This window comes from Rhinatrema bivittatum, chromosome 2 (assembly GCF_901001135.1).
Source record: "Rhinatrema bivittatum chromosome 2, aRhiBiv1.1, whole genome shotgun sequence".
NCBI classification, from domain to species: Eukaryota; Metazoa; Chordata; class Amphibia; order Gymnophiona; family Rhinatrematidae; genus Rhinatrema; species Rhinatrema bivittatum.
This window is the reverse complement of record NC_042616.1, coordinates 808216377-808243501: the sequence shown is the minus strand read 5'-3', so window position 1 is coordinate 808243501 and position 27125 is coordinate 808216377. Positions and strand designations below refer to the sequence as shown.

The window sequence follows — 27125 nt, the reverse complement described above, 5'->3', positions numbered from 1 at the left end:
TGTGGTAGTGAGCATGCTGGGGTATTAGTGTTTGTGATAGTGAGTGTGCTCAGGTATAAATGCTGTGATGGTGAGGTACTCAGATATTGCTGTGATGGTGAGCATGAGCAGTATTAATGATTGTGACAGTGAGTGGCTTGGGTATTTGTAATTGTAATGGCAAGTATATCCGGGTATTAATTGTGGTGAGTTTTCTGGGGTATTGGTGATTGAGATGGTAAGTGTACTCAGTTATGAATTACTATGGCAGTGAGCATGCCTGGTAATAGTGACTGGCAGTGAGCATGTTTGGGTAAAAGAATGACTGTGGCAGTTGAGGGCACTGGGTATTAATGACTGTGATTGAGCATGCTTGGGTATTAATTGCTGTGGCAGTGAGTGTACTCGAGCATTAAAGATAGTGACGATGAGAGCACCAGGTATTAATTGCTGTGGGAGGTGTGCTTGCTTGGGTGTTAATAATTACGACGGTGCTCCAGCCTTGTGCATCCACAGTGGGGAAACTTCAGGTGGATCAGCTCCTCTTACAGGGACTGAAGCTCCTCACGCTGGCAGGACAGCAGGTCTAGAGACCGAGCGTGGTGATGCAGCTCTCAGGGGGATCACTTCAACTTTCTCTCTACCCTAGGAGGGGGTTTGTCTCTGCTAAGAGTGTGATGAAACTCCGGCACCAGCTGACACAGGAGAGCCAATGTTCCAGCTTCAGCACCGCTGAGAAAGGTAAGGGGCATGCCAGCATCAGAGCTTTTCAGCCAGGATCTCCCCCCCCCCCCCCCCCCCCCCTCTGATGAAGAGCTCCTCGTCAGGGTCTCCCTCCTCTGAGGAAAATAACCGGGCTCTGTAGTTCTCTCTGCTCATAGGGTAGGTGAGGTACTCCCCAGGATTCAGAGAGCTTACCTTCACCCCAGTGAATATGAATTTCCGAAGGTTTGGCTGTCTGATGCTTCCCTGAGAACAAGAGGTTTTAGGGTGCTTATGGAGTGAACTGAGCCCTTCCTAGTCCCTGTTTCTGATTCTCTTGCCAGACCCAGAGGAGTTTCTCAATCTGATCATGCATCACATCCTGGGAATTGAGCCGCTGCTGAAGCTGCAGTAAGTAACCATCTCTGCATGACTCTACCGATCACCGCTGCCTCGTGGACACTGCCTCAACCTATCCATCACCACCTCCAGACTGGACGCCGCCATGTGGACACCTTGCTGTTGTGCCCATCACTGCTGACACACAATTGCATTGGAGCAGCACCCATGTGCTATCTTTAAGCTGAAAGATCAGAGAGGAAGGGAAAGGGAGCAGGAGATGGAGGGGCCAAAACATCTGTTTCTAATAAAGTTTTGTTTTAGCTTCCTTGATGCATTGCATCAAGAACAGCATGAGCCTTGTGTCTTACCTCTGGTTACACAGAGAGTTTGAGTGCCAGAACTAGGAGAAGGTTTCAGAGAGTGTGGCTCTTCCGTGGCCGTGTTGCACGCTGCCATGAGGAAGGGCACCCAGGTTGATCACGAATTGGGTCTTCCACACCCGAAGTCGACCGGGACGGGATACTGCAGAGACAGAGTTCAGAGCTCCTGGTGGGGAAGGAATCATGGTTATTGTTAAGGGTGACACGTGGTGGCTGGATTTTTAGAGCCTGTGATGCAGGGATCCAGAAGGAGTCCTGGTGCATAGTGCCCGGACTCAGGACCATCGCTGCAATGACCAGACTAGGAACTGTGGGGGAAAGTCTGCTGAAAGAGGGGAAACATCCTGAGGGGATTGGGAATAAAACCAGAATCCCAGCACTGGTTCTGATTGAGCTGCAAGAAGGCGATAAGAGGAACTACTGAGCCAAAGTGAAAAAAGAACTCGGGGACTATAAGGTTAGCCAAAACTAGTGCTGGGATGTTAGGATCCCTTGGAGTGTTGGGGTGTTTTATTTATTCACTTTTTCATGAATGTTTAGCCTCTCTGTTGTCTACGATGTTCTCCTGACTCTCTGTTATGAAGTCTTACTCATGAGGTATTAGGACATTCTCCTGACTCTCTGTTATGAAGTCTTACTCATGAGGTATTAGGACATTCTCCTGACTCTCTCTTAAGAAATCTCACGCATGGGGTATTAGGACATTCTCCTGACTCTCTGTTATGAAGTCTTACTCATGAGGTATTAGGACATTCTCCTGACTCTCTCTTAAGAAATCTCACGCATGGGGTATTAGGACATTCTCCTGACTCTCTCTTATGAAATCTCACTCATGGGGTATTAGGACATTCTCCTGACTCTCTCTTATGAAATCTCACTCATGGGGTATTAGGACATTCTCCTCACTCTCTCTTATGAAATCTCACTCATGGGGTATTAGGACATTCTCCTCACTCTCTCTTATGAAATCTCACTCATGGGGTATTAGGACATTCTCCTGACTCTCTCTTATGAAATCTCACTCATGGGGTATTAGGACATTCTCCTGACTCTCTCTTATGAAATCTCACTCATGGGGTATTAGGACATTCTCCTGACTCTCTCTTATGAAATCTCACTCATGGGGTTTTAGGACATTCTCCTGACTCTCTCTTATGAAAACTCACTCATGGGGTATTAGGACATTCTCCTGACTCTCTCTTATGAAATCTCACTCATGGGGTATTAGGACATTCTCCTGACTCTCTCTTATGAAATCTCACTCATGGGGTATTAGGACATTCTCCTGACTCTCTCTTAAGAAATCTCACGCATGGGGTATTAGGACATTCTCCTGACTCTCTCTTAAGAAATCTCACGCATGGGGTATTAGGACATTCTCCTGACTCTCTCTTATGAAATCTCACTCATGGGGTATTAGGACATTCTCCTGACTCTCTCTTATGAAATCTCACTCATGGGGTATTAGGACATTCTCCTGACTCTCTCTTATGAAATCTCACTCATGGGGTTTTAGGACATTCTCCTGACTCTCTCTTATGAAATCTCACTCATGGGGTATTAGGACATTCTCCTGACTCTCTCTTATGAAATCTCACTCATGGGGTATTAGGACATTCTCCTGACTCTCTCTTATGAAATCTCACTCATGGGGTATTAGGACATTCTCCTGACTCTCTCTTAAGAAATCTCACGCATGGGGTATTAGGACATTCTCCTGACTCTCTCTTAAGAAATCTCACGCATGGGGTATTAGGACATTCTCCTGACTCTCTCTTATGAAGTCTCACTCATGGGGAGCTAGGACATTCTCCTGACTCTCTCTTATGAAATCTCACTCATGGGGTATTAGGACATTCTCCTGACTCTCTCTTATGAAGTCTCACTCATGGGGAGCTAGGACATTCTCCTGACCCTCTCTGATGAAGTCTCACTCATTGGGTGCTAGGACATTCTCCTGACCCTCTCTGATGAAGTCTCACTCATTGGGTGCTAGGACATTCTCCTGACCCTCTCTGATGAAGTCTCACTCATTGGGTGCTAGGACATTCTCCTGACTCTCTCTTATGAAATCTCACTCATGGGGTATTAGGACATTCTCCTGACTCTCTCTTATGAAGTCTCACTCATGGGGAGCTAGGACATTCTCCTGACCCTCTCTGATGAAGTCTCACTCATTGGGTGCTAGGACATTCTCCTGACCCTCTCTGATGAAGTCTCACTCATTGGGTGCTAGGACATTCTCCTGACTCTCTTATGAAGTCTCACTCATGGGTTGTTAGGATGTTGTTCTGTCTCACTCATGGTGTAATAGGACATTCTCCTGTCTCTCTGTTATGAAATCTCAGCCATGAAGTGTTAGGACGTTCTCCTGACCCTCTTATGAAGTCTCACTCATTGGGTGTTAGGACATTCTCTTGACTCTTTCCGATAAAGTCTCACTCATGGGGTGCTAGGATATTGGTTCCATTATCTTTTCCATGCTGTCTCCTATCAGTCAATCAGTTTGTAATCCACTCTACCACCTTGGCACTGACCTCCAAGCTTCTCATTTTATTCACAAGCCTCCTATGCAGTACAATATCAAAAACTTTGCTGAAATCCAAGTACATCATATTGAGTACTCTTCCTAAATCAAATTCTCTAGTCACCCAATCAAAAAAATCAATCAGATTTGTCTGACAGGACCTTCCCCTGATGAATCCATGCTGTCTCGGGTCGAGGATTGTAGATAGTTCACTATCCTCTCCTTCAGCAGAGTCTCCATTAATTTTCCTACCACCAAGGTGAAGCTAACTGGCCTGTAGTTTCCAGCCTCATGTCTGCTACCACCATTGTGAAGCAGGACCACAACTGCTCTTCTCCGATCACGCAGCACCACTCCCGTTTCCATGGATCCAGCGGACCCACTACCACATCTAAGCTCCTTCAGTATCCTGATATGTACCTCATCTGACCCCATGACCTTGTCCACTTTCAGGTTTCCTAGCTCTTTCCATATATTCTCTTCTGTAAACGGCGCTGCATCTACTCCACTCCTATCCATGGTCTTGTCAACCAGCAACATTCCTCCTCCAGGGTCTCCTTTAGTGAACACTGAACTGAAATATTTGTTTAATATTTCCACCAATTCTTCTCTCTCCACACATTGCTCCTTGTCACCTTTCAATTTCACTGTTCCCCGTCTGGCCTCCCTTCTTTCTCTGATAAATTTGAAAAATGTTTTTTCATCTTGCTTTACCTCTTTGGCAATCCTTTCTTCTGCTTAACCTTTTGCTTTCCTGATTTCTTTCTTCATCTCCCTCAGTTTCACCAGGTATTCTTCCACGTGTTCCTATTTTTGGGATCCTTTATAGTTCTTGAATGCTCTTGTAGATATCAGCCTTTTTTAAAATTAAGAAACAGTTACCTAATACAGACTAGCAATATCTGTAGCTTGGAAAAATAGAGACAGATTTCAAACCATGCACCATAGAAATGCAGAACAATAAATGTCAGCAAGCAAGTAATATATATTATGGCTAACTTTAAATAAAAATTCAACTTATCTGGCCAAAAGGACAGGTAGCAGTGAGGATACTAGCCCAAAATGTATTTTAAAATTAACAAACACACGGGCCGATACAGTAAACCACGCAGGAGAGCTGGCGATTCAGAAAGTTAATTTATTTAAATTAGGGCCCGCGGTAAAAGGCGTTAGGGACACTAGCGCATCCCTAGCGCCTCTCTTGACGGAAGCGGCGGCTGTCGGTGGCTGTCAGCCGACGCTCAATTTTGCCGGTATCAGTTCTCAAACCTGCTGACAGCCATGGGTTCGGAAACCGGACGCCGGCAAAATTGAGCGTCCGGTTTTCAAACTGCGGGCCCATTAAAATTTTTTTTTTTTAAACTTTTTTTTAACTTTGGGGGCCTCCGACTTAATATCGCCATGATATTAAGTCAGAGGGTGTGCACTTCCCCGGCGCTGGCAGAAATTAACGCCTACCTTTGGGTAGGCGCTAATTTCTTAAAGTAAAATGTACGGCTTGGCTGCACATTTTACTTACTGTATCGCGCGGGAATGACTAATAGGGCCATCAACATGCATTTGCATGTTGCGGGCGCTATTAGTCTCGGGGGGGGTTGGACCCGCATTTTGGACGCGCTATTACCCCTTACTGAATAAGGGGTAAAGCTAGCGCGTCGAAAATGCGCACGGTACTGTATTGGCCTGTAAGTTACTTTATACAAACTAACATTCTTATGTTATCTTACTCATGGGGTGCTAGGATGTTCTCCTGTCTCTCTTTTTTGAAATCTCAGTCATGAGGTACTAAGATGTTCCCCTAACTCTCTCTAATGAAATCTCAGTCATGAGATGCTAGAACGTTCTCCTAACTCTCTCTGATGAAATCTCAGTCATGAGGTGCTCGGACGTTCTTCTGACTCTCTCTGATGAAATCTCAGTCATGAGGTGCTAGAACGTTCTCCTAACTCTCTCTGATGAAATCTCAGTCATGAGGTGCTAGAACGTTCTCCTAACTCTCTCTGATGAAATCTCAGTCATGAGGTGCTACGTTCTCCTAACTCTCTCTGATGAAATCTCAGTATTGAGGTGCTCGGACGTTCTTCTGACTCTCTCTGATGAAATCTCAGTCATGAGGTGCTAGGACGTTCTCCTGACTCTCTCTGATGAAATCTCAGTCATGAGGTGCTAGGACGTTCTTCTGACTCTCTCTGATGAAATCTCAGTCATGAGGTGCTAGGACGTTCTTCTGACTCTCTCTGATGAAATCTCAGTCATGAGGTGCTAGAACGTTCTCCTGACTCTCTCTGATGAAATCTCAGTCATGAGGTGCTAGAACGTTCTCCTAACTCTCTCTGATGAAATCTCAGTCATGAGGTGCTACGTTCTCCTAACTCTCTCTGATGAAATCTCAGTCATGAGGTGCTCGGACGTTCTTCTGACTCTCTCTGATGAAATCTCAGTCATGAGGTGCTAGGACGTTCTTCTGACTCTCTCTGATGAAATCTCAGTCATGAGGTGCTAGGACGTTCTCCTGACTCTCTCTGATGAAATCTCAGTCATGAGGTGCTAGGACATTCTTCTGACTCTCTCTGATGAAATCTCAGTCATGAGGTGCTCGGACGTTCTTCTGACTCTCTCTGATGAAATCTCAGTCATGAGGTGCTAGGACGTTCTTCTGACTCTCTCTGATGAAATCTCAGTCATGAGGTGCTAGGACGTTCTTCTGACTCTCTCTGATGAAGTCTCACTCATGGGGGTGTTAGGATGCTCTCCTGTTTCTCTTATGAAGTCTCAGTAATGGGGTGTTAAGACATTATCCTGTCTCTCTCTTATGAAGTGTTAGAACGTCATTCTGACTGTGTTTTCCAGGTCCAGGGGACAGAAGGAGCAGGAGTGTTACTTTTACCAGATCTTCATGGACAAGCAGGAGCAGCTGGTCCTGCCAGATGTACAGCAGCTGCTGGAACATTCCTTCCTCTCTGCTGACCTTAAGCTGCTGGAGGTGAGGGCTGCCGCCTCCTTGCTGAGTCCAGGGATGTTCAGGGATAAAATGCATTGGATGGTATCATAGCTTAAATGTATATAATACTTACTTTATGGTTACAGCAGCTCCTCAGAGTCCTGCGTGCCGAGGACCTGAAGGATGCTAGTATACAGATGTTGAGAACGTGACTTGCAACTGGCATGTTCCCGTCTGACAGCAGCGGCTTGATGTAAATGGAGGGAAAGCTTGCTGATCTCAGCACTCACAGACTGAGCAGGGAGTCACAACCAGTCGGCAAGCCCTGAAAAACCCAGGGACTATACCTTTTTATTTTTATTTTTGTCTCTGCTGGAGTGCATATGGTGGTGTATTGTATTATGCGGAACACAAAGCAGCAGCCAGCACTGCTAACCCAGGCCTGGCCCATCATCTCCTGCCATGACATGGAGTTTAGTCATCACCAGAGATAGGAATGGTGTTATCATGACAGCATTTCTCAGCTTTGCAGGATACTTCCTTTCTCCACTGGTAATTCCTCTCATTCATTTTCATGATTTCAGTATTTCCTTATCTGCTACTATTCCAAAACAGTGTCACTGGAGCTCTTCCTCCCTGTACCTAACATTCATCTCGTTCTCCATCCATTCTAAGCACTGTGACATCATCATCTGCTGTGCACTCTGGGAAAGTGCAGGAGGGAGGTTCTGGATGCCAAATTTAGGGTTTTAGGTAGAAAGCTGAAATACAGAACCTCTAGGGTAGCATTCTCAGCAATGCTCGCCGTTTCACATGCAGGACCCCAGAGGCAGGCAAGGCTCCAGAGTTTCAATGCGTGGATGAGACGTTGGTATAGGGAAGAGGGTTTTAGGTTTTTTAGGAACTGGGCTTCATTTTGGGGAAGAGAGGAGCCTTTTCTGAAAGGATGGGCTCCACCTTAACCAGAGTGAAACCAGACTGCTGGTAGCACAGCTTTTAAACTAGATGATGGTGGAAAGCCGAAAGTCACTCAGAAGCACATAGTTTGGAATGATGTATCTGTGAAGGATACTAAGAGAACAGGGAAAATAGGGCATCCTGGTAGAGAGGTTGCAATAAATGCCAAAGTGGACCAGGTGTCTTTAAGTAAAGTGCAGAAAGATTCCATATTACCCCTGTCAACTGATAGCAGGTTGTTAATACAAACTAAAAATATACTTTGGAATGTCTGTATACAAATGCTAGAAGTCTAAAAAAATAAGATGGGAGAGTTAGAGTTATAGCACTGGATGAAGAGGTAGATATAATTGGCATCTCAGAGACCTGGTGGAAGAAGGATAACCAATGGAACTCTATGATTCCAGGGTACAAATTATATCGAAATGATAGGATGGATCAGTTGATGGAGGGATGGCACTATATGTTAGAGAGCATGGAGTCAAACAGGAGAAAGGTTCTGCAGGAAACAAAATGCAATGTTGAATCTATATGGATAGAAATTCCAAGTGAAAAGGGAATAAAATAGTCCACCTGGCCAGAATGAACCAACAGATAAGGAAATGCTAAAAGAAATTAGGGAAACTAACAAAATCAGCAGCACAGTAATAATGGGAGATTTCAGTTATCCCAGTATTGACTGGGTGAATGTCACATCAGGATATGTTAGAGAAGAAATAAATGACTGCTTCATGGAGCAATGGTACAAGAACCAACAAGAGGGGAAAATATTTTAGACCTAGTCCTTAATGGAACACAGGATTTGGTGCAAGAGGTAACAGTGTTGGAGCCACTTAGCTATACTGATCACAGCATTATCAAATTTGACTTAATAACTGGAGGGAGGACAAATACAAAAAAGAAATCTACAATGACAGCATTTAACTTTCAAAAAGGTCACTTTGCTAAAATGAGGAAAATGGTTAGGAAAAACTGAAAGAAGCAACTGCAAAGATTAATAGTTTAGCTCAGTCATGGGTGTTGTTTAAAAATACTATCTTGGAAGCCCAGAATAGATGTATTCCACTCATTAGAAAAGGTGGAAAGAAGGTTAAACGACTATTGGCATGGTTAAAAAGTGAGGTGAGAGAGGCTATACTATCTAATAGAACATCTTTCAAGAAATGGAAAAGGGATCCAAATGAAGAAAACAGGAAACAGCATAAACACTGGCAAGTCAGACGCAAAGCATTGATAAAGAAGGCAAAAAGAGATTTTGAAAAGCTTGCTATGGAAGCAAAAACTCATAATAAAAAAAACAAATTTTCAGATGCATTTGAGGTAAAAAGCCTGTGAGGGAGTCAGTCAGTTGGACCATTAAATGATCAAGGGGTAAAAGGGGCACTTAGGGATGACAAACCCAAAGCAGAGAGATTAAATAAAGTCTTGCTTCGGTATTGACTGAGGAAGATGTAAGATATATACCCATGCCAGAAACAATATCCAAAGGTGATAATGCAGAAGAGCTGAAACAAATCTCAGTGAACCTGGAAGATGTACTAGGGCAAATTGATAAACTAAAGAGTAGCAAATCACCTGTACCAGATTGTAATCATCCCAGAGTGCTGAAAAAACTGAGAAATGGGATTGCGGACCTGCTACTGGAAATGTGTAAACCATCAATAACGCCATCTATGGTACCTGAAGACTGGAGGGTTGCCAGTGTAGCACCAATTTTTAAAAAGGGATTCCAGGAAACTACAGACCAGTGAGGCTGATGTCTGTGCCAGGCAAAATGGTAGAAACTATCATAAAGAACAAAATTGCTGAATATATAGATAAGCGCGGTTTAATGGAGCAAAGTCAACATGGGTTTAGCCAAGGGAAATCTTGCCTCACAAATTTGCTACATTTTTTTGAGGGCATAAATTAACATGTGGATAATGGTGAGCCAGTTGATACAGTGTATCTGGATTTCCAGAAAGCATTTGATAAAGTCCCTCACGAGAGATGACTTAGAAAATTAAAAACTCATGGGATAGAGGGCAATGACCTATTTTGGATTGCCAGCTGGTTAAAGGATAGATGATAAAGAGTAGGATGAATGGTAAATTTTCCCAATGAAGAAAGGTGAATAGTGGAGGGCCCCAGGGATCTGTTCTGGGACCACTGCTTTTTAATATATTTATAAACAACCTGGAAATGGGAACAATATTTATTTATTTAATTTATTTTAAAACATTTATTCCCTGTATGTACCCGGATCAGTCCAGGGAGACAGAGAAAAACTGAAAATGTATCCTATATCAGGACAGTGCTCACCCTGCGTCCCTTCAGTATTTCTCTGTCTCCCAGCAGAGGCAGGCAGTTGAACCTGCGGTTCCCTAGCTTTCTCTGTTTTCCACACTGTGGTGATTTCTTTCTTTCTCCTTCTGATTGTTTCCAGGATCAAGCAAGTATTGATTAATTTCTGTATGTAAAAAAAAAAAAAAAAAGAATTTGAAGGAAATCAAACTTCTTGTCTATATGAGACAGCTCTGCCTCACAGCTCTTACAGGGTCCCGGGGGGATGTTCTCCTTGAGTACTCAGCCTGGGACCCCTCTTCCCGGTGACCACTTGCCTGGCTTAAAGGGGTGATGTTGGTGGTCCAGTCACTCCCCCTTTTCGTGCCTTCCTCAGGTCTTTTAGCAGAGAGGCTCCCATTCCTCTGCTCATTTCTTTGGGAAAAAAAAAAGACCATCGGAGGCACAGCTTACCCACGCTTTCCATTGCAGGCTCCAGCAAGGTAAGCAGCCGGGTAAGTGATTACTGGTGGTCCAGTCCCTCTCTTCACCCGTGTGTATCTAAGCACTGTGTAAAACAAAAAAAAACAAAAACAATGTTTCTTTTTTGATCAGCTGCAATGCAGGACCCCTGCCCACCTGAATTGCCGCGTTTTTGTCCGATTTTGTGTTTTGTGAGCCATTTTTTCCCCCCACCATGCCGCAGCCATCCTGGTGTGTAGCATGTGAGGAATCGGCTGCGTGGTTTTCTAGGACTGGGATTTGCTCGAGGTGCCTTCCGGGGGATTGGGCAGCTCTTTTTCAGGGTCTGCAGCAACAGCCAAGCCTCGTGGGGCTCTAAAACGTCAGGCTCCGCAGGAGCTCAGACCTGGTCCTTTCTCCCTCAGTGCAGGGACGGCAGCCATCTTCAGCACATGTGCTGCAGCTCAGGCAAGGGCTGTGGGGGAGGGGGAGCTTCCTCCAACATTGTATCCAGCCCCTGCAACTCCTGATGAGAATGCAGCTCAGGATCAGGTATTTTGTTTTTTTTTACAAGAGGACCCTGCTTTTCCAGATCAGGATGTTGATTCTGTTTCCTTTTCTTTAGATTTTGTCCTTCTTATGCATAAAGCCTTTTTGGCTTCCAGGTCTCTGCAAGGTGGTGCCTTGCCAGTCAGACCTACGCAGGGACTGCCCCCCAAGGTAGCCAAGCGTGCCGATGTTCCTGCGTCTCTAAGGGTCGCAAAGTTGAAAGGCGCGGTGGTTTCTGGAGGGTCTGCCATGCCAGGCAGTGCGGCTGCAGGTGCAGGAGCCTCTCCTCCCCCTCCTGCGGGGGTGGGAGGGGGCATGGATGAGGAGCAAGAGAAACAGACTTCTTAGGAGGGTGATGACCCTCAGGTGGTACGTCTGTTCCAGAGGGAGGAGTTGGAACCCCTCATCCCTGCATTCCTGGCGGAGCTTGAGGTTCGGTCTCCACAGTCTGTAGCAGTCTCTTGCAGTGGGCAAGCCTCAGGTGGGTTCAACAATTACTCAGCACCCAGGACCTCCCGTCTGCAGAGGCAGAAAGGCTGGAAGGCGTGATTGCGTATGGGGCTGATACTCTCTGTGATCTCAGGGTGCAAGCCAGAGCTATGGTCTCAGTGGTGTCAGCCAGGCGATTGGGCTGCAGACTCCTCTTCTACATCGCAGTTGGGCACTCTACCCTTCAAGGGTAAGTTACTTTTTGACGAAGACCTGGACCAGCTTACCAAATCCTTGGGTGACAACAAGGTTCATAAGCGACCGGAAGACCGCCCCAAGTAGTCCAGATCCTTTTTTTCCAATGCACTTTCGTTTCCGGGAGGGTTTTCAACGAAACACCTCCACTAGGCCTCTAGCATGGTCTCACTCCTTTCGGGGCAGAGGCCTTTCCGAGACAGTACCCATCAAGGCACCACCGCAAAGTCCTCGCAATGAGATATGGCAGGCCCATTCCTCCATTCCAGACTTAGGTGGTCGGCTGCCCCTATTTCTTGAGGAATGAGCCAAAATTACTTCGGATCTGTGGGTCCTCGAAGTCATCGAAAGAGGCTACGTGTTAGTTTGCTCGGGATCTCCCGGACCTCTACTTGATCTCTCTCTGTGGAACTCTAAAGCGCTCAGCGGTGTGCCAGACTCTTGACAGGTTTCAAGCGCTCGGTGCCATAGTCCCGGTCCCCCTCCAGGAACAGGGATCCGGCCAGTATTCCATCTACTTCGTCGTCCCCAAAAAGGACTGCTCCTTTCGACCGATCCTGGACCTCGAGAGTCAACAAGACCCTCAAGGTTACCCATTTTCGGATGGAGACCCTGAGGGCGGTCATAGCGACGGTTTGTACAGGGGAGTTCCTTGCTTCTCTCAACCTGACGGAGGCCTACCTTTACATCCCGGTCCGCCAGGAACACCACAGATTTCTTCGTCTCAACATCCTGGGATGACATTTTCAGTTTTGAGCATTCCCATTCGGTCTCGCCACCGCGCCACGCACATTTACCAAGATCATAGTGGTAGTGGCAGCCTTCCTCCGGTGGGAGGGAGTCCTAGTCCACCCATACCTGGACGACTGGCTCATTCGGACAAAGTCGGAGGACCTGTGCGTGATAGTGGTCAACCGGGTCTTGTCTGTTCTCACCTCCCATGGGTGGATAGTCAATTTCTCAAAGAGCAACCTCAAGCCCTCTCAGGTCCTCAAATTCTTAGGAGCCCTCTTCGACACTCGAGTGAGCAAAGTTCTGTTACCCGAGGCCCGTGCACGCAAGCTCCAACATCTATTCTCTCTCATGGTCCCCCACGGCCTAGGATTATCTCCAGGTTCTGGGCACTATGGCTTCAACTATAGATTTGATTCCCTGGGCCTTTGCGCATATGCGTCCTTTGCAGAAAGCTTTGCTATCCCGCTGGAAGCTGGTCTCGGAGGAGTTTCAGACACCCTTACCACTTTCCGATGTTACCATCGACAGCATGCAGTGGTGGCGCTTTCTTGCCCACCTGTTGAAGGGGATGCCCTTACAGACACCTCAGTAGATTGTTGTGACAACGGATGCCAGCCTCTCCGGCTGGGGAGCGGTGTGTCAGAATCAGTCTACCCAGGGACAATGGACCCCAATCCAGTCTCAGTGGCACATCAATCATCTGGAGACCTGAGCGGTCCGTCTGGCTCTCAAGACTTTTCTGCCCTTGATCCATCACAAAGCTGTGTGAGTCCTCTCCGATAATTCCACCATGGAATTATTCCACTGTTCTATGTAAAGCCCCCTCTCTGTTGGACAGTTTTTCGTTTTCGTTTTATGTAAACCGGAGTGATTTGTAGTCCCTACAAGAATTTCGGTATATAAAAATTAAAAATAAATAAATAAATGGTAGCTTACATCAATCACCAGGGAGGCACCAGGAGTCGTCCGGTTGCCCTGGAAGTCAGCAAGCTGCTAGCCTGGCAGAGCGCTATCTGGAATGGCTACCGGCCTCCCACATTGTGGGGAAGGAGAACACTCAAGCCGACTTCCTGAGTCGTCAGCATCTAGACCCCGGAGAGTGGGAGTGGTCCGGAGAGGCAATGGATTTGATCGTGCACAAGTGGGGGGTCCCTCACTTAGACCTGATGACTACTCTGAGCAATGCAACGGCCCCCAGATTCTTCAGCCGCAGAAGGGAACACTGTTCAGAAGGAGTGGATGCACTGGTACGACCCTGGTCTCACGATGTCCTCCTTTACGTGATCCCACCTTGGACCTCTGGTGGGAAAGGTACTCAGAAGAATATAACTCCACAGGGGGCCGGTCGTCCTCGTGGCGCCGGAGTGGCCTCTGAGACCGTGGTTCGCAGATCTGGTGAACTTCGCTACGGACGGTCCTCTCCGCCTCGGCCATCTGCCAAACCTGCTCTGACAGGATCCAGTATTTTTCAATCAGGCAGATCGCTTTTGAGCAACGACGACTAAGGAAGAAGGGTTATAAGGAGGAGATTTTCTCCACTCTGTTGCGGGCCTGTAAGACTTCTACCTCTCTGGCTTATATTTGGGTATGGAGAGTGTTTGAGACTGTGTGCGCTGAGTCTGGAGTTCCGGCGTGTAAGGCTTCAGTGTCCCAGGTTCTCTCCTTCCTGCAGAATGGTCTCTCCAAAGGTTTGTCTTTCAATTCCTTGTGGGTACAGGTTTTGGCACTTTGTTCCCTCCTTGGGCGGGTCAACGGGTACGCGTTGGCGACCTATCCGGATGTCATTCGGTTCCTCAGGGGGGCTAAGCACTTGAACCCGCCTGTCCGGCTAGTTGTCCGTTGTGGAGCCTTAACTTGGTTCTCCGCGTTCTTTGCGAGGCGCCCTTCAAACCCCTTTGGCGAGCTATACTTAAGGATCTGACCCTTAAGACTGTCTTTCTGGTCTCTATTTCCTCAGCCAGGAGAACTCCAAGCCCTGTCTTGTAGGGAGCCTTTCCTTCGCTTTTCTGATTCAGGTGTTTCCCTCCACACAGTCCCATTCTCCCTGCCAAAGGTTGTGTCCTCCTTTCATGTAAATCAGTCAGTGGAGCTCCCTGCTTTTTCTCCAGAGGACATTGCGAACATGCCTGGCGCGTATCTATGGTGCCTTGATGTGAAGAGAGTCCTACTGCAATATTTGCAGGTGACGAATGATTTTCGAGTCTCTGATCATCTTTTTGTCTTATGGAGCAGGCCGAGTAAGGGGAATAAGGCTTCTAAAGCTACTATCGCTCACTGGCTAAAAGAGGCGATTGCGTCGGCGTATATTTGTCGGGGCCGGTTGGTTCCAGAGGACTTAAAGGCTCACTCTTTACATTCTCAGGCTATCTCTTGGGCAGAGAGTCAGTCAATCTCGCCGCAAGAAATCTGCAGAGCAGCTACTTGGAAATCCCTACATATCTTTGCGCGTCATTATCGCCTCGATGTTCTGGCGCCAGTCTTTGGCTCTTTTGGCAAACAGGTACTTCGAGCGGGACTGTCTCGATCCCACCCTGTTTAGGGAAGCTTTGATACATCCCACTGTCTGGACTGATCCGGGTACATACAGGGAAAGGAAAATTGGTTCTTACCTGCTAATTTTCGTTCCTGTAGTACCACGGATCAGTCCAGACTCCCGCCCTGAATACATCTACATTGCTACGTCTGCTCGGAGTTTTACTTTCACAGGTTCTTTTTGGGATTCTCTACTTCCTATTTGAGCTTTAAGACACTGGAAGTTCATCCGAATTGTAAGGCACCGGAGGTATCTGCTACATATATATTGATAGCTGTGTAAGAGCATTTTTCATACATTTTGAATTTCTTGTTTCATTTTGATAGTTACAGTTTACTTGCTTGATCTTATCCTGGTTCTCTATGCTATTTTGGCTGCTTTGATATCGATTATACTGAAGGGACGCAGGGTGAGCACTGTCCTGATATAGGATACCTTTTCAGTTTTTCTCTGTCTCCCTCTGCTGGACAGGAGGCTCAACCCACTGTCTGGACTGATCCGTGGTACTACAGGAACGAAAATTAGCAGGTAAGAACCAATTTCCTTTACCCAACCTTCCTACATTCAGAGCGGGGGTACAAAATAAACATATAAAGTCAGATGTCTAAGAGAGGACAAGACAATACAAAATGAGGAAAATGGTTAGGAAAAAAACCTGCAAGAAGCCAACTGCAAAGGTTGAGTTTAGCTCAGGTATGAATGTTGTCTAAAAACTATAAGTGAGGTGATCAAATTTGCTGATGATACAAAATCAAAGTTGTTAAATTGCAAGAGTATTGTGGGAAATTGCAAGAGGACATTACAAAACTGGGATACTGGGCATGCAAATGGAAAATGAAATTTAATGTGGACAAGTGCAAAGTGATGCATTTAGGGTAGAGTAATCCAAATTATAGCTACAAAATGCAAGGTTCCACATTAGGATTCACCACTCAGGAAAAGGATCTAGGTGTCCTTGTTGAAAATACATTTAAATCTTCTGCTCAGTTTGGAGCAGCAGCCAAGAAAGCAAATAGAATATTAAAGATTATTAGGAAAGGAATGGAGAATAAAACAGAGAATATCATAATGTCTCTTTATCACTCCATGGTGTGACCTTATCTTGAGTATTGTGTGCAGTTCTGATCACCACATCTCAAGAAAGACATAGCAGAATTAGAAAAGGTACAGAGAAGGACAACCAAAATGATAAAGGGGATGGAACAATTCCCCTATGAGGAAAGGCTAAAGAGGTTAGGAGTCTTCAGCTTTGAGAAGAGACGGCTGAGGGGAGATATGATAGAGGTCTATAAATTAATGAGTGGAATGGAACGAGTAAATGTTAATCAGTTGTTTACCCTTTCGAAAGTACAAAGACTAGGGGATATTCAATGAAGTTACTAGGTGACACATTTAAAACTAACAAGAAAATATATTTTTTTTACACAACACATAAGCTCTGGAGTTCATTGCCAGAGGATGTGGTGAAAGCTGTTAGCATAGATGCATTTAAAAAAGGTTTGGATAAATTCCTGGACAGAAAGTCCATTAACCTTTATTAAGCTAGAGTTGCAGAAATCCACTGTTTATCCTTGGGATAAGCAGCTTGGAATATATCTACCCCTTGGGATCCTGCCAGGTATTTGTGACCTGGATTGGCCACCGTTGGAAACAGGATACTGGGCTTGATGGACCTTTGGTCTGACCCAGTATGGAACATCTATAGTTCTCATGTTCTTAAACTGACATGGCCACCCTTCTTGTTACCCTTTCATTACTCTCTCAATGTAAACTTTTTGTCAAACAAAGCATCAGAAAATTGTCTAAATATCTGAAGAGATTTAAAACCAAGGTCAGTAATTCTTTCTATATGCTCTGAAGCTTGTGGTGCCTTCAGGAAATTGGGAGTTAAAACTCTCTGAGAAGCCATTAATAAAGAATCGGGGGAATTGTCACATTTGGAAAACCGTCTGTTGGGGCTGATGGTACCAGGTATTCCTCCAGTGTGGCCACTGATGAGAAAATAAAAAGTGCAAAACTTGCTGGGCAGACTGGATGGCCATTTGTCTTCTTCTGCCGTCATTTCTATGTTTCTATGTTTCCTCTTCTGTCTGCCTTTGTAGATTCCATCCTGTTTCATCATCCAAATGCCACGTTTCGGAAAGGAGTATAAAATGTTCAGCAAAATCATTCCTTCCTTGGAACTGGACATCACCGATCTGCTGTTTGATAGTAAGTTACCCGTGATACTCCACTGCTGGGGTAATTGCTGTTCAGCGTGCTGATGGTAAGGGCCATCCTGAAACCTGTCTGCTGCAGGCGATGTGCTGGATCCAAGAGAAACCAAAGCACTGGAAAGCATAATTTGCTTATGGTGTGTGCCTCTTGTTCCCAGACTGCCAGCAGTGCCCAGATGTTTGAGAATCTGATTGGGGTCATACACAGCTCACTTCAGTTGTCATACGAGCTAGACTTGAACCTGAGTCTCTGTTGGAGGAGGAGAAGTGCTCTGATCTTTACAGTTTGGGCTCTTTTCAGTGCATCCTTCCCTGGAAGGTCTTCAGTTTTATCATTCAGAGCTGCTGTGCTGTTATTCCATGACCTGCCTCTAGATTTCACTGTATACAGTGTCTACCAGGGACTCTCCATGCTCCTTCCCTTCTAGGTTAAAGTGGTGGGCTCCCATCCTTAGCATAATTCCCCCTTCCTCTCAGCCTTCCCTGTCAGAGACATTTATGTAGAAAACATTGTCACATAACCCTGCAGTGTCATCCCCTAATACCCAGGCAGGGTAACCCTGTGGCCACTTGGAGGGTCCTGCCAAGCACTGCATAGGTTCACCTGCACATGTGCTCCTACACTGCCAACCTCCCACCCGCCCACAAGCTTTCGCCTGATGGTTCTAGGGACACTGGGACCTCACACCACCCGAGGGTCACACAGTTTCTAGAAAACCACCCACAGACCAAATACTCACAATATCATGATCAGACAGAGCTAACAAACTAATATGTTTATTAAGAAAAAGTGGGAACAGTGAACGGATAAAAGATTTAAACTACAAACAAACCGGTAAAACATGGATTAAACAGCAAAAACTAAACACTTTTCACTACTTAATTAGTGCCTGAGGAGAGATCTGTTCCCTCTGTACTCCCAGCCGAGACTGGGCAGTTTCAGAACCCTCATGGCAAGGTCTCTTTCTCCTAGGACAAGCAGAATGGTAGTCCTCACATGTGGTGACATCATCCGATAGAGCCCGGCACGGAAAACTTTTGTCAAAGTTTCTAGAAACTTTGACTGGCAGACTGAGCATGCCCAGCCTGCTGCTATCTGCGTGTCCATGCGAGGTCCCCCTTCAGTCTCTTCTTTTCCGCGGTGCAGTAGCCTCGCAGTTGTGGAGCTCCAAATCCTCAAAAGTATTTTTCTGTCTTTTCAGGAGTTTTTCTATGTTGGGTCCCCCTTCGCATTCGGTTCCTCTGTTCAGTAGGTACCCTTGACTTTTGCTTTTGTTATTCATGATTGATTCCTGACTCCCGCACCGTGGTGCCCGTCGATTATCAACCACATGCCGGCCTTTTTTTTCCGATGGCGTCATTTTTTCAACGGTGCCCCCAGTGCCGGCGGTCCATGTCCAACATGGATCCACATGAGGTGTGTATCCTCTGTCGTTTGTGAGACCAAATGACCCCCAGAGGGCGTCGAGCACACCTGGATAAAATGGAGAAGCTCTTTGGCTCTCCAAAACCATCCACTTCGGCTTCGGTATCCTCCATGCCCAAGGACCGTGGGGAACCATTCTCATTTCTTCCCCTGGTGGTCCCACTCTCCAGTATCCCTAAGGACCGAGGAGAGGGAGCTTGATCCTCTGTGGTCTCTGCCTTCCCCCTAACCTCAGGGTCATTGTCTTCCTCGGCGCCAGGGAAAGACCAGGCCGAACACCAGAAATCCAGAAGCATTGACACCGGTCATCCTGCCATGAGTCCAGTTCTGGAGTGGCATCGGCGGCTGCCGAGCTGCTATCAAAGCAGCACCGGCCACCAGAGGCCCCATCCTCCAGTGCCTCCAGTAGCCCGAGGCGTTCCCCACCAGCAACGGGGCTGGGCGCCGTGCCTCCTCGTGAACCTTCTGAGTATGTGCCGGCGATGCCTCGTCCCCCCTCCATCAGTCCTTACTACCCAAGACTTTCAGGAGGAGTTGCACCGCAGGGTGCAATCGGCGGTGCTGAAGGCACTACAGTGCATCGAGCTGCTGGCACCACTGGCCCCCATACCAGTGCCTGAGCCTCTGCCTTCAATGCTCGGACCCCTGCTGGAGTGTCTGGACGTCCTTCTTGGCGCTCTACCAACGCAACCAGTGCCCAAGAGGCCTCAGATACCTCCTTGGCCAATGACACCCTCCACCGGAGCAATCCCGATTCCCAGGTCCTCCGAGAAGGATGAGGCCTCCCCTGTACAGGTGAGAACCTATTTGGAAATAAGATGAGAGGTCATGGTGCAGCTGAAAGATTAGCATGATACTCTTCAGCAACTCTCCACCAGCCCCTCTGAAGGCCCTTCCGCTGCCAGGAAGTCCTCCAGGCTGGGCGCTCACAAGCCCTTCTACCGGCCAAGGAAGTACTTTCCTCCAGCTACCCGTGCCCACCCGCCTCAGTCTAGCCCTAGAAGTCATCGCCAGCAGCAGCAAGTTTCGAGGGCTCAGCCAGCCTCTAATAGGCCCTGTCTGTTGTTTTTTCACTGGCGGCGAAGGGGCACGAGCCAAACGCCGGTTCCCCTGGCAGTCGATCCTCCAGTCGGTGGCAGTCTTCTTTGCTTCGCCCGCTGTTGGGAAGCGATCACTTCGGACCGTTGGGTCCTCTCCATTGTCCATCAGGGCTACTGCCTGAATGGCAGCAGGCTCCCAGAAACCGCTCCCCCATGTCCATCGTGGGGTACACCCGCCCATCAGGTCATCCTTCAATCAGAACCTTCCGCCCTTCTAGCGGTAGAACCAGTCCCCTCGAGCAGGGGGGCCATGGCTTCTACTCGAGGTACTTCTCATTCCAAAGAGGAATGGCGGCTTGCACCCCATCCTCGACCTCAGGGCGTTAAACCGATTTCTCGTAAGAGAAAAAATTCAAAATGGCCTCTCTGGGCACGTTGATCCAGCTCCTCCTCAGAGGAGACTGGCTCTGCTCCCTTACTTTGAAGGAGGCTTATGCCCATATTGCAATTGTCCCCAACCACAGGAAGAACCTCCTCTTTCTGGTGGGGACGGCACATTTTCAGTACAAAGTGCTGCCCTTTGGGCTGGCTTCAGCCCCACGCGTCTTCACGAAATGCTTGGCAGTGGTGGCTGCCTAAATCAGGCGTTGCTCGGTCCATGTTTTTCCATACCTGGACAATTGGCTGATCCGGAGCGACTCCCACTCCAGGGCCCTGAATGCACTGGCCATGACGGTTCAGACCTTACAGACATTGGGATTCGTTATGAACTTCCCCAAGTCACATCTCAATCTGTCTCCATGCCGGGACTTTATCGGTGCCAGGTTGGATACGGCACAAGCAAAGGCTTTTCTGCCCAAGGATCGAGCGGTTGGCCTCTCCTCGCTGGCCACCCTCGTTCGCAACAGAAAGAAGGTGCTGGCCTGTCTGCTGCTCTGCCTGCTGGGCCATATGGCAGCCTCGGTCCACGTTGACCCCCTTGGCCTGCCTCCGCAAGAGGGACCCTCAGTGGGCCTTGCAGTACCAGTGGCGGCAGGCATCCCAGAATCTGGAGGTGCTGGTGACAATCACAGACCCTCTTCGCCTCTCCCTGATTTGGTGGGAGGCCCTGTCCAATCTGGAAACTGGGCTCCCGCACCGTCTCAGATGACCCTCACCACGGAAGCCTCACCTCAGGGGTGGGGGGCCCACACAGATGGCCTACATACTCAGGGCCTTTGGACTGTGGCCGAGGCCTGCTGCCAGATAAACTTCCTGGAGCTGTGGGCAATCCGGTACGCCCTTGTGAGCCTTCCAGGACAAGCTGTCCTCCAAGGTCATCCTCATCAGAATGGACAACCAGGTGGCGATGTGGTACATCAACAAGCAGGGAGGTACGGGCTCCTTCTCCCTCTGCCAGGAAGCAATACAGGTCTGGGATTGGGCCCTTTCCAAAGGGATGTATCTACGGGTCACCTGAACACACTGGCAGACTGCCTCAGCCGGTCCTTTCAGCCACACGTGTGGTCACTGAACCCAGTGGTGGCAGCTGACTTATACCATCACTGGGGCACACCGGACATGTACCTGTTCGCCTCTCCCCACAATCACAAGGTGAGCATGTTCTGCTCCCTGATACCGGGGAAAGACCATCCAGCCCGCAACGCGTTCTCCCTTCACTGGGGACAAGATCTCATGTATGCATACCCCCCTACCCCACTGCTCTCGAGGACTCTGATGAAACTGCAAGAGGGTGGGGGGACCATGATCCTGGTGGCACCCTCCTGGCCAAGGCAGGTGTGGTTTCCTCTGCTCCAGGACCTGTCCATGAGTGCACCAGTTCCACTGGGGATGGCTCTATTGCAGAACCAGGACACCTTGCGCCACCCGAATCTCCGGGCCCTGGCCCTCACGGCGTGAATGTTGAGTGCATGATCCTCCAGCCTTTTCAGCTCTTGGATGGTGTCTCCAGGGTCTTGATTGAATCTCAGAAACCTTCCACTAACATCGGACAGTTAAGACAGCCTCAACACCAGGCGTCGCGTGTGGGAAGCCAGATAACATCAAGGGGCACCATGCAGTGCTTCTCACCCCACAGTCATGGGAGAGGAAGTGAAGGAAACAGCTTGATCTTCACCTGGAACTGGAAAGAAGCAGTGATGTAAGTGCTGCGATCATTAGACCCGCCCCCCCATGACATCACTAACATTGGACAGTTAAGACAGCCTCAACACCAGGCGTTGCGTGTGGGAAGCCAGATAACATCAAGGGGCACCCTGCAGCGCTTCTCACCCCACAGTCATGGGAGGGGAAGTGAAGGAAACAGCTTGATCTTCACCTGGAACTGGAAAGAAGCAGCGATGTAAGTGATGCAATCATTAGACCCGCCCCCCCATGACGTCACTAACATCGGACAGTTAAGACAGCCTCAACACCAGGCGGGGCGCGACAAAGGGGCTCTCCCCTTTGTGCACCCCTTCGTGCAAACCTTTGTGTATATGTAAAAATTTATTTTTATGTTTCCTTTGTTAACTAAGCTGTTTCATTGTATTCGACTAAGGAATTTTTTCCTGCTTTTTCTGTTTCACTGTAAACCGGCATGATTTGCATTTAATGCAAGCATTTTTCCACCTGGTGCAGTGGCCACGGACTGGACCCTTTCTCCTGTCCACTTCCCCGCCTGCTGGATTCTCTTTGGTCCCTGTCTAAGTCTGGCCTTCGAACCAGCTCAGTCCGAGGACACGTCAGCACCCTCATCGCCTTCCACCAGGGTGTTGCTGGGGCACCCATTTCAGTTCATCCACTGGTCGGGCGTTTCATGCGGGGCCTGGTTCATCTGAAGCTCCCGCTTCGCCCGCCAGCTACCCCGAAGGATCTCAACGTCGTCCTGGCGAGGCTCATGCGGCAACCGTTCGAGCCTCTCAGATTCTGTGACCTGAAGTTCCTCACCTGGAAAGTTATGTTCCTGGTGGCGATCACTTCCGCTCGCAGGGTCAGTGAGACCCAGGCCCTGGTCACATACGCTCTCTACACAAAATTCTTCCTTAATTGTGTGGTGTTGCGCACGCATCCAAAATTTCTGCTGAAGGTGGTGACTGCTTTCCTCATCAACCTGTCCATCATCCTTCCCACGTTCTTTCCACGGCCTTGTTCTCACCTGGGGGAACTCGCTCTTCACACCCTGGACTGCAAGCGGGCGCTCGCTTTCTACTTCGACCGTACAGCGAGTCATATACAGTCTATCCAGCTCTTTGTGTCTTTTGTCACCAATAGGCTGGGAGCAGCAGTGGGGAAGCAGATCCTATCCAACTGGCTGGCGGATTGCATTGCCTTCTGCTACGAGCAGGCAGGCCTCCAGCTGGCTGGCAGGGTGAAGGCTCACTCTGTGCAGGCTATGGTGGCGTCAGTAGCCCATCTGCATGCGGTCACTGTCGCCGAAATCTGCAGGGCCGCGACCTGGAGTTCTCTCCACACATTCGCTGCTCACTACTGTCTCGACAGGGATAGTCGCCAGTCTGTCCTCCGCAACCTATTCCAGTCCTGAAGCCAACTGTTCTTATCGCGCTTTCTGTGGGGCCAGACTGCCCCTGTTTTTCCCACAGCGCCGCAGTTGTGTTGTGCCCATTGGCAGCTTGTTCAGTTACTGTGGGTCCCTCTGATCACATGGGGCAGGCTGGAGCTCTGTAATCATCCACATGTGTTCTCCTAGGACAGCAGGATGTTAGTCCTCAGGAATCCTGCCCGCCTCCCCGCTATGTTGGGTTCACCTTTGGTTTGTTGTTATGTTGTTTTTCTCGCTCATATTGCTATGTTACAAGATTGAAGGGGACCTTGCGTGGTCGCGTGGATAGCAGCAGGCTGGGCATGCTCAGTCTGCCAGTCAAAGTTTCCCGTGCTGGGCTCCATCCAATGATGTCACCCACATGTGAGGACTAACATCCTACTGTTCTAGGAGAACACCTGTTACAGGTAAGCAACTGCGCTGTCTCCAGCGCCAATCAGGGCACACGATATTAACAGGTTAGCTTTCTGGCCAATGGCACTGCAGGGTGTTTCAGTGTCACATGCACTCGGGGCTGCTGGGATGCGTATGCTGATCAAGCCACCTTCAGTCAAGGCAGCATGTAAAACCTCTGCTCAAACCACAGTGCAGAGGTCAAACACCACCTGTAAGAAATTAGTTTTCTGGGGAAAAGTGTCACAGGGCAGAACAATAAACCTAAGAACATGGAAAACCCCTGTTTCGCCACAGACTTTAACTGGGTCATATGTCTGCTGGGAAGTGACTGCTTGGTAAACATTTGCCTGGTTTGGACTTAGCTGGACCGCTAAGATTGAAGATTAATTTATTCTCCCCGCCCCCACTTTCTGGCATAAGGTGCATGACAGCTTGGGGTTTGCCCCCTCTGTGCTTCTGCCCCGCACCTGGAGACAGCCTGCAGAAGTTCCTCAGCCTGCTTTTGGTTTCCCTTGCAGGTCCCAGGGAATGTATTGTGTGCGGGGATGTGGCCACACAGGAGTGTCCTGAGTGCTTCGGAGACAGGACATTCGCAGAGATGGGATTAAAGCAGTACTGTGACCAGTGCTGTGCACAGGTATCCGCCTCTCTCTCTCTCTCTCTGGAGCAGGTTGGGGGGCGGGGGGGGTGGCTAACTTATTTAGCTGAGCATTCAAGCACCGCCCAGCAATCACTGCTGTATAGGAGAGCAAGCACATTCATTGTAATGCACAGAATCCGCATAACAATGTACTAATCGGCATACAACTCATTTACTGGGGAAAATGTTTTCCAAAGAGGCAAAACTTTCCATTCCTTGGCACTCAAGCAGGCCAGTCCACAGCAGCGGGTTATGCACTCCCACCAGCAGATGGAGACTGAGTAAAGCTGATTCGCTGAGGTCACTGACAGGTAGCCCTGCCCCGACATCAGCCCGCCAGTATTCTCCGCCTCCGCATCTCCCTACTGGTGATTGTGGTAAAAAAACAAAAAAGAAACAATAAGGTAGGAGAAGATAGAAGATTCCGACGCACCACTTAAGCTCCTGAGGTGACACGCGTTTGGTCCCTCCCTCAGTTTAGCGCTTTAAGTCTGGAAGCCTGACAGGAGTAGACTTAAAAAAAAAAAAGGCAGAAAAGAGGAGGAGGGAAGGCTCAGAGTTGAAGGCTTGTGTCCTCTCCTCCTGTTGTCTGAAAAGAGCATGAAGGAGTGCTGGGCAGTGAAGGCTTTTGCCCTCTTCCCCCCTAGCCAGGCAGGGCTGAGCTCAGGTAACAAGAAAAAGACAGAGAGTAGAGAAGTTGTAGTCCCCCTCTTTTTTTTTTTTTTTTTTCCTTTCTGGGTCCTCCTTCCCTCAGTGTTTGTTCCTCTGCGACTCTTACCCCCTTTCCCTCTCACTTCTCTGGGGAGTTAGTGTACAGTGGAAGCGACTCAGGCTCGGCAGGTTGAGCAGCTTTTGGCTTCTTTGGCTCGTTTTAGTCAGCTGCATGGTAGGCCGCAGCAGCGTTTTTTTTTTCCCATGCACATAGGCGGATGTAGGCGCCCACGTGCGTGGGTACCTGTGTGTGTGCGTGTGTAAGGCTGCGTGTTTTGGCGTGCAGGGCACTTGTGCACATAAGGCCGCAGCCTACCTTTGAGCGTGTATTTTCGTGCGGGGATACTCGTGCGTCTACATTGGCCTAGTTTTGAGTGAGTATTTGCACGGCTACACTTGGGCACTGATGGTGTGCGCACAGGAGACCGCCTAAAGCCAAGAGCAGGAAAACTATGGCACCGGGGACAAAAAAGTCTTAAGCACCTTGCTATCTGTGAGGCTTGCCATATAAGGGCAATCCAGCCATCGCTCTTTTTATGCCTGTGTCAGTGCTCAAGACGATTAGGCTATTATGGATTTTTGCCGATGTTGTGATATCCCCTCAGCCTATCGTGGCTTCAGAGGGGAGTAGGGCGGCAGGTGACACAGCGGACAGTTCCTCTCCCCTCTTGTTCCCATTGGCAGAGACAGGGGTCGGAGAATGCCAGGTTTTGGACTATGGGCCCTGGTATGGATCCATCCTCCCTCTCCTGGGTGGAATTTTCTTTTTTACAGAGCATGCAGACTTTTCTGCATGGGCACCCAGCGGAGGCAAAGCAACCTGCTAAGAGGGGTTTGCATGCTCGGAGCTCCTGCTTGTCAGCCACTGCGAGCAAACACCGTAGGAAGGCTATCCTTCGAGATATTCAGGGGGATTTGGATCATGATACAATCTGATTTGGAGTCACATCAGACTCTACTGTACCAAGTTTGTTGATCAGACCCTGATGATGCTCGGTGTGGATGGGAATGACACTATGGACGTACAAAAGAAAGTTGGGTTTTTTCCCTCTTGGATATTTAGGTAGGGGATCATTTGCAATTCCTGAAAGTGGATGACTTGGTATACGCTGTTACAAGCAAACCCCATTCCAACGGAAGGAGAGGCAGCTCTAACAGATGCTCAGGATAGGAGGATTGAGCTATTCTTAAGCAGGCCTGTGAGGCTATGGCAATGAATTTGCCAATTGCGTCTTGCTGCTGCCTGGTGACTCGGACTGGTTTGTGTCTCTCTCAAGAGACACAAAGAGCATAGTCTAATTTGTTTATTTATTTATTTAGATTTATATTCTGCTTTTCACACTTTTTTCAGCACTTCAAAGCGGATCACATTCAGGTACTGTATGTACTAATGGTGGACCAGTGATGGAACCGGGGACCACATTCTTAGCGGATGCGGGCTGTAACTTGGTGCTGGCAGCCACAAGAGGGTTGGCTTCCGTGATACTGGCTGTGAAATTTATTTCAAAGTCCAATTTCACAAGGTTACCCTTTCTCTGTTTTATTTGGCTGTGAGTTGGAGAGAATGGCAAATAGCTGGGGAAACTAAGGTTCCTTGATTGCCGAAGGTTTCGTCCTTACCAAGGAACATCTACTCAAAGGTCTCAACCCTTCAGAAGATCTCAGTCCTTTCAGCCTAAGAAGCCTCATAAGGATGCGGGTTCCGGAGCTGGAGTACCTCGATCTTCACAATGAAAGTATGAGGGCTCACCTACTAGATCAGGAAATAGGCAGGCATCTATCTTACTTTAATCAAAGGTGGGCCCAGGTTGTGCCGGACCAGTGGATCTTGGATGTAGTAAGGGATGGCTGTGCTCTAGAATTTCTCCAAATTCTTCCGGATGCATTTATGTTCGCTCCAAGCAACTCTCTACAGAAGAGAGTGACAGTGGAGACTGCGATAACGAGGCTGTTGGATATAAAGGCCATAATTTCTGTTCCCAGATCAAAAGAAAATATGGGCGCTATTCCATTTATTTTGTATTTTCCTAGAAGGAAGAGGGGTCCTTTTGGCCCATCCTGGATATGAAATGAGTCAAGCGACATTTGCTTGAAATTTGTTT

At 48.2% G+C, this 27125-nt stretch overlaps 1 protein-coding gene across 3 annotated transcripts in view; it reads left to right on the top strand.

The window, feature by feature from the left end:
- Nucleotides 1–27125, top strand: part of LOC115085780 (ubiquitin carboxyl-terminal hydrolase CYLD-like) — an 89377-nt gene that overhangs the window by 48294 nt on the left and 13958 nt on the right. For all 3 annotated transcript variants that reach the window (XM_029592184.1, XM_029592185.1, XM_029592183.1), the window contains 5 exons: nucleotides 629–720; nucleotides 1026–1092; nucleotides 6781–6913; nucleotides 17156–17264; nucleotides 24191–24309. In XM_029592184.1, coding sequence (XP_029448044.1) covers nucleotides 629–720; nucleotides 1026–1092; nucleotides 6781–6913; nucleotides 17156–17264; nucleotides 24191–24309 — 520 coding nt within the window. The remainder of the gene's footprint in view (nucleotides 1–628; nucleotides 721–1025; nucleotides 1093–6780; nucleotides 6914–17155; nucleotides 17265–24190; nucleotides 24310–27125) is intronic.